The sequence below is a fragment of the Notothenia rossii genome (assembly GCF_949606895.1).
Source record: "Notothenia rossii genome assembly, chromosome: 5".
NCBI classification, from domain to species: Eukaryota; Metazoa; Chordata; class Actinopteri; order Perciformes; family Nototheniidae; genus Notothenia; species Notothenia rossii.
In genome coordinates, this window is record NC_136903.1 from 12839981 (window position 1) to 12847333 (window position 7353).

The following is a 7353-nucleotide window of genomic DNA, read 5'->3' on the forward strand; positions in this document are numbered from 1 at the left end:
ATATTTCCTTTAAATGTTTGTAACACGGGTCCTCCACATTTTTTTGTTCTCAGGGTTCGTCAGCTATGACAATCCCGTGTCTGCGCAAGCTGCCATCCAGGCCATGAATGGTTTCCAGATCGGCATGAAGAGGCTGAAGGTTCAGCTGAAGCGCTCCAAGAACGACAGCAAACCCTACTGATCCTCGCCCCGGGGCCCCCCCCTCCCCAGCTCTATGCTAGCACTGCTAGGGTAAGTTCACCCTCCAGCCAAGGTCACCACAGCAGAGACTCAGTGGGGCAGGGGGAAAGGAGCCCGCCACAGGAGGGAGAAAAATTGGTTGCAATGATCTTTCTACATTTTACTGTATTTCATTCCTGCGGTTTTATCATGTAATTTGAGTCGGATTTAATATTTTAATGTATATGATTATTTATGACTATCACTGGAGTCGGTGTTCGCTGGAGGTATTTTTGTGTCACTGTAATTAGTGGAGAGCATCAGGTGTGTTCCCATGCCATTTCATTGCCTTCAGGTCAAGCTAGAACAGGTTGACTAAGGATCAGTTGTCGTTGACACCAGGCCACGCAGACCCCGAGCTTCAACCTGTGTTTGGCTTTTTACATTTAGTCTGTCCGTTTTTCATCCTTAATGTTAAACTCTTTTGCACTCTAGCCCCGCCCCCCCTCGCCCATCTTTCCTCTCTCCATCTGCCACCTTTCCCTCATTATCTAAGCCATGTTGAGCTAGGCTACCTCTCTTTTTTCTATTAACCACCTCTTCCAGTCATTCCATCCATCCATCCTCCGTCTGCCTCAGGGCGACGGGCTCTCCATGGATCTCTTTGGGTGCCAAGTATTCAGTCTGCATGTTTGAGTCTCTGCCATATGTCGTAGTGGTGTCACTTCCGTACATCCGTGTATCGTTTTTGTGTGTCGGGTCTGTGGGGGGGAGGAGGGGGGGAAATGTTTGTGTCCTTTACTGTACGTGGTGATTGGCATTGTTTTTGTTGGTTTTTGTGCCTCATGGCTAAACGATTCTTGTGCTGTGGCCCTAACTTTCTCTCCTCTTTGTCCTCTCTCTCTCTCTCTCTCTCTCTCTCTCTCTCTCTTCCTGTCGTGTTTTTGTTCCTTTTTTAGAACAAATCTCCATGCCTGTTTGCTCATCATTAGCCTAGCATGTCTTCATGATGTTGAAAGCCAAGCCAAACTCCTGGCCTCATCATCCCACCATTGTCTGTGATGTCTCTCTAAGCTCGCCTGACCAATACCTGGCCACCCACTGACCCTTGACCTTAGCTCAACCTGATTTCTCTGCATGTATATTCATTTTGTCTTTTCTTTCTGTATAGAAATGTGACAGGTGGGAGAGAGGTCAAGCAAATCAATGTGAAAACGTACCTGCGTTGAATTCATTTAAGATACCTTTTTGTTTTTGCGAATGTTTTAAAAACCTGTGGGATTTCTTATTTTTAATTTAGCTTTTTGGTTTCTTTTTACCTCTCTCAGTAAAGTTCACTTGAAAGTTGAATACAGGGATTGGCACACAGCTGTGCTATTTGGTGCCATTAGCAATATGTTGGCTTATTTAAAAAAATAATAAAAAAATGAAATGCTTCAGACCACTTTCCAACGCTTTTGAAAGTCTGGCCAGTAAAACCCCTCTCAGTGCTCTGTGATCTCTACATTTTGCGGGCAGTGTGAAGATTTACACCAAGGCTATTTCAAAAATATATTTTCACTTAATTTACAAAAATATCCAGTGTATTTACCTTTTTTTTGAACTATGACGGCACAATAAAAGGTACATTTGCTCTGTTTAGAGAAATGACTACCTACATGAGTCAACTTTTTTAGAACTGATTCACAAATAGACAATCTGTGGTTTAAATGCACACTTAGATTACCTATATTTTATACCATTGAATCTATAGAAGATTAACAGAACCCAGGCAAAACTTTGGGTTTTTTGTAGATTATGTTGTAATGTCATCTGTGTCGTGGGGGGGAGGGGGGGGGGGTCTTCAGTGTATTACATTTCTAAAGAGGATTAAAAAATCTGTTTGATCAGAGGGTCATTTCTATTCAATTAAAAACACTTTAAGTCAAATTTCTCTGCATTAATTGTAATTTCAACTTCTTGGTAAAAAGTAACTTTTTTTCTTCCTTAAGGGTCACAGTATGTTGACTATTTTTTTTTCCTGCGTTAAAGACATTTAGTGTTCAACTTCCACGGTACGTGTCGTTGGCTTTCTGTGAATTTGTCATTAAACATTTAATTAATGGATGTTTCACTTTGGTTTAGTTTGGATGCCTGAAATATGATGATTTACAATGTCTGTTAATCATACAGATGCCAGACAATGTGTGTTTTTGTTTTAATTTGTTGTTAAAGTGCCCATGTGTCAAACTTAAGTGTTTTTGAATTCACATGTTTTTTTTCTTGATATAACCTAGTTTTCTTTACACACACACACACACACACACACACACACACACACACACACACACACACACACACACACACACACACACACACACACACACACACACTTTCTGTGGTTGCAAATGTGGGAGCCCCTGAAGAAGAGATCACTTGGACACGACCTGTGGGTCTCTGCACATTTGATAGACACACCTACTTTTTTTTAAATTTACGTTTTTTGCTAATTGTTCTTTTAAGTGACTTCTAGTGTCACGTTTCAGTCGTACACGATGCACAGCACATAGATATTACTGAATCCACCACGACTAGTGTTGGTTTACAAGTACATTCCATTTTTTCAGCACAAAGTTTACACTTGTTTTTACCGGGTGGTGTTATGTCTGTTGTACTACACGTTTTTAAGACGACCCTGGTAAAATAAAAAACCACTTCACCCCCAAAGAAGGGTTCCCTAAAACTGCGTACCTGATGGCGCCAAAGAGCTGTCAACTCAGGGGCTTTTTTGTGTGTGAAACTAGACACTCACGCAGGAATACGACACAAAATGCACAATTATCACCAATTGACCTTTTCAGTTTTGGGTTTTTATTTTATTTTAGTTAATCAAAATACATTAATATTCCAAAAAATATACAAAGAGGAACCAAATTTGAAACAGTGCTCGAAGGAAAGTGTTGGGAGTTTTGTAAGGAAGAGTTAAGCACAATTGTGGGAGCTAATCACTTTTGCAGAATGTTGTGTGTGTGATTATGATCCCCAAATGTTCAAGGTACCACTGATTTCACTTTTTAATATGGGCATGTGCTTTTTACAGTGTGTTTTTTCTATCCAAATGCAATACAATATTCAAAGTGCCATATATACGTCTAGAAACTGCCTACACATCCTTATCAGGCCTTGGGTTAGAGATTGCTGCAGTTCGCCTTTTTTGTCTATTTATGCTAGTGTCATGAACGCTCGTGTCACCTGCTCATGTCCCCCCCCCTCTTTTTCTTCCCCAGTCTGTTGAGTCATTGGTAAATATGCATTGTGATGTACTCAATTTGAACAGTTGGTTTAAAAAAAAAAATTGTAGATAAACAATAAACTTCCCTATACATTTGAAGGTTAAACCTCTTTCTTAGTGTGAACATGTGTACTGTAACACTTTGCGATACAAACGATCGGTAAACCAGATGTGAGGGTATTTGTGAAGTCAATAAAGTTAAAAAGAAAAAAACAAGGTCAAACTCATTTAAATAACTTTTTAAATGATCCAATCGTGTGTCAAACACTGAAATGATTGCAGATCTGTGGTCGGTATGCAGTGTATGGTGAAGTGTTAATGTGAAAAAGCACAATGTACAGTCCACCGGTCCGAACAGGGGCTTGACTCACTTCAGGGGCTTCCATCACAAATCCCGCTCTAACAATCACTTTCTTTCTTTTGTTGTGTTCATATTCTCAAGTGCTATTTTTTTTTTTTGACAAGTGTGGTAGCTTTGCATCTCTATAGATATTGTCTTGATCCAAAAGAAAATAGGAAAAAAAAAAAACTTTTCCTGTGTTATTCTTGTCTGATAATCGGTAGGACTTTGTTCACGTTCCACCAATCATTTAATAGATGTTTTATCTTGTCTTGATGAAAGCCAAAGGGGGTGCATCTTGATGTGATCTGTATTATACATACAGTCGTTTTTTCTGTTCAGTCAATATCAATTTTTTGGAAAACTGGGTGGGATTTGAGAAAAAAAAGACATACACAGGCTTTCCAATTTCTACAACTGGTTGTTCATATGTATTTTGTACCAGTGAAGCTTTTTATATTGGAAATTAAAGAAAAAAAAATCTATATTGGAAAAAAAATTGTCTGGCCTCTCAATGTGGCCTCGCCTTGACCTGGTCTCGAGTTTGGCCTCTTGGTGGTGTCAAGCAATTTTTTTGTTTTTGTTTTTTTGTCTCTAAAAAAGATGCCTGATTTTGATTTTACTCGGATCTCTTCATGTTACTCACTTCGTTAATTTCAGTTTTCGGGGGGGGGGGGGGGGTTGGGATCCTCTTAGTCGTGGTAAGTTTCATGTTAGTATTTGTGCTGTCCACATAGTTTAATGGTCATCAGGATATTGACAACTTGTGTGGTTAATTGTCTTAGTTGAAGAGTTAAGTATCCGTTTAGTTTGAGCCTTGCTTTTTACCTGTGTAGAGGTTTCTGTTTTTCCCCATAGTGGAGTGTGTAGCCGAAAGACTCAGTTCTTTTTTGGTCAATGTTTGTTCATGTGTGGTGTGTTTCTTTGCCTCTGTCTCCAAATTAAACCATTTCCCCTAATATGGACTGTGAGTCTTTGTGTGTTGTGCTTGTCCAGTGTTGTAAAGACATTTTACAAACCACCCCCCCTCCCCCCCCCTCCCTCCCCCAGTGTGTCATGTCTCGCTAACTTGTTTCTCTTCGTTGTGCTTCTCTTTGCTTACTTTGAGCAGTAACAGACAGCTGGTTTATCTTAATGTTAACCTTTAGAGGTCTGATGGGGGAAGATGGATCTACAGCCACACTGAACAAAATATAAATGCTACACAATTAGTTTTGCTCCAATACTTTTTCTATAATTTAAAAAGTTATTTATTTCAAAAATGATGGTTGAAAAAAAAAAAAATCTATTATGTATAACATTTTATTATACGTGATTATAACACAGGTGTGCCTTAGCTGGTCTTAAAACAAGACCAGTCTAATGGATTAGGAAGTCCTGAATCTATTTTATGTGAGAAAAATGGGAGTTTTTGTTATTTGGGTGTCTTATCCTTGAAGCTGCACCCGAAGGTGTTTCTAGAAACAATTTAGTGCGCACAAACAAATATAAAGTTGAATTAAAATGTGCAAAGACCTTGAGTTTAGACTTTTCAGTGGTAGTGAATGGATTGATCAATTAGTTAGGGAACAGAAGGCTAACGTTTTTACACGACCAGATGTAAGCGGGTGATCAGCAAGTTGAATGTTTTAAACTGCATCTGCAAAATTGGTAAGAGAAATCTTTACATTTCATAAACCGAAGAATACATTTTTAAAAAAAAAGACCCTACATTTGTTGGTTCTTAATTTTCAAATACAAGGATTTGCTTTTTATTTATGTATGGCATGAGCTCCCCATTGACATCAGGACAGCAGAAAGCTTACACATCTTCCGGCGCAGACTGAAAACTCTTCTCTTTCGTCTCCACTTCGAGCGATAAAATGACTAACGCAGCACTTCTATACTAATAAAGGACTGGATTATCTAAAGCCTGTTGAGTAGCACTTGAAATGTTTTAACTCTATGAAACCTGATATGATTCTGTTTTCAAGTTTGTATCTTCTTGTTCGAATGCACTTATTGTAAGTCGCTCTGGATAAAAGCGTAAGCTAAATGCAATGTAATGTAATATATCAATGTAGATAGATTTTAAACAGTTGGTTGCACAAAACAATACATTTGAACAGTGTGTTTTCTCCATGTTGTGTTTTGTTATCCAGGCATAACAAAGTATAGTGAAATGATTAACCAAATGATTAGTTGCAACCTAAATTCATAGAAAAGCTCCAAAAGCTAACCATTAAAAAAAAAATCTTGAATATTTTCAAAATTTGAAATTAATCACTTCAATAAATCAGGAAATGCAGCTTTCTGATGCAACTGCTTGTTATAAAGTAAAAAGACTACATTTTGTAAGTTAAGCTGCTTCAGCTACTTCAGACTGTTTTTCTCTGTTTCTGTTTCTCTATCTTTAAGTCGAGAGAAGGATAGCTGTAGTAGAATTGTAATTATACTATTTATGTGCAAACATTACAGAAAAGCAGAAAAGTGTCAGACTGTCCCTAAATGCAGACAAAACTAAGTTGTTGCTGGTCTCAAGAAATGGAAAATAAATATCATCCTGTATCAGGCAACATATAGCAGGATAAGAGAAATACATAATGATTATTTTTAACGTATGAAAAGCTGCTACATGTACTTTTTAAATTCCACATGCCTTGTGGAGAAGAAAAAAATGACCTTAGAAAATCACGTGGAGACTTGCTATACAACTTTGAAATGTAGAGAATGGAGTTTACAAGCAGCACTTGAACACAGCATCGATCTCTTCCTTTACACTTGTTTCGCTACGTCACGGGGGATACTTCAGGTACTTCGGAATTGTTTAAAACTAGCTCAAACACAAGAAGAATTTGTTTTAAAGTATAGAGCCTTGAACTAAAACTACTAACTCGATGTTTTCAAGAAATCCGGGACAAATAAAGTAGTTAAAAACTAAAGGTGAAGGTTTGCCTCGTGACGGTGTTGTGAGACGAGTAGATGACACTCAGCCAATCAGCTTCCGATGCGGCGCCTCCTCCTCTCCCTCTCTGACGCTGAAGTGAGCTTCCGGTTCGACAGTTGAGGGGAAACTTAAGGTAAACTTATATTTTACAAGTCTAAGTTTAGCCTAATGGGTGTTTGACCTGCACCTTGTCAAGTGATTTCGATGTGGAAAAATCAGCTTTCAAATGTAATGTTTTCTCTTGTTTGATGTTTAATATGCCTGGCCCCCTTTATATGACACAAGGTAATTCATACAGTATTTGTTCCATAAAATACTTATTTTTTGCCTTTGCAGTCTTTCTTCTCTGGAATAACTGAGTACAGATTTGAACAGTCCTTGAACTGTTCAAATCTGAACCCTGTCCACTCCGGTCTGGATATAAATAATAATGGAATCCCCCTTTTCTAGATGTGAAAATCTACCTTCAAAAATGATAAAAGTTTTCACAAATTTGAAAGAGTTTCAGAAAACAATATCGAGAAGGACTAACATGATTTTGCAACATATCTACAATGAATAAAGTGGACAATCGGTCTCCGAGGTTTATGTCCGACTCATTCCCATTGCACCAGCGCGTTCCTACGAGTATTTTTAGCACTACCACTCTTAAAACGG

The 7353-nt window shown here is 38.3% G+C and overlaps 1 protein-coding gene across 12 annotated transcripts in view; it reads left to right on the forward strand.

The window, feature by feature from the left end:
- LOC307041666 (CUGBP Elav-like family member 2) overlaps positions 1–4729 on the forward strand; it is a 37737-nt gene extending 33008 nt beyond the window's left edge. For 11 of the 12 annotated variants that reach the window (XM_079685131.1, XM_079685129.1, XM_079685127.1 and 8 more), the window contains 2 exons: positions 54–231; positions 1119–4729. In XM_079685131.1, coding sequence (XP_079541257.1) covers positions 54–181 — 128 coding nt within the window. In that variant the 3' untranslated portion in view covers positions 182–231; positions 1119–4729. Of the gene's footprint in view, positions 1–53 lie in introns of all 12 variants that reach the window. The other variant, XM_079685125.1, reaches the window with a different exon arrangement.
- The last annotated feature ends 2624 nt before the right edge of the window (positions 4730–7353 follow it).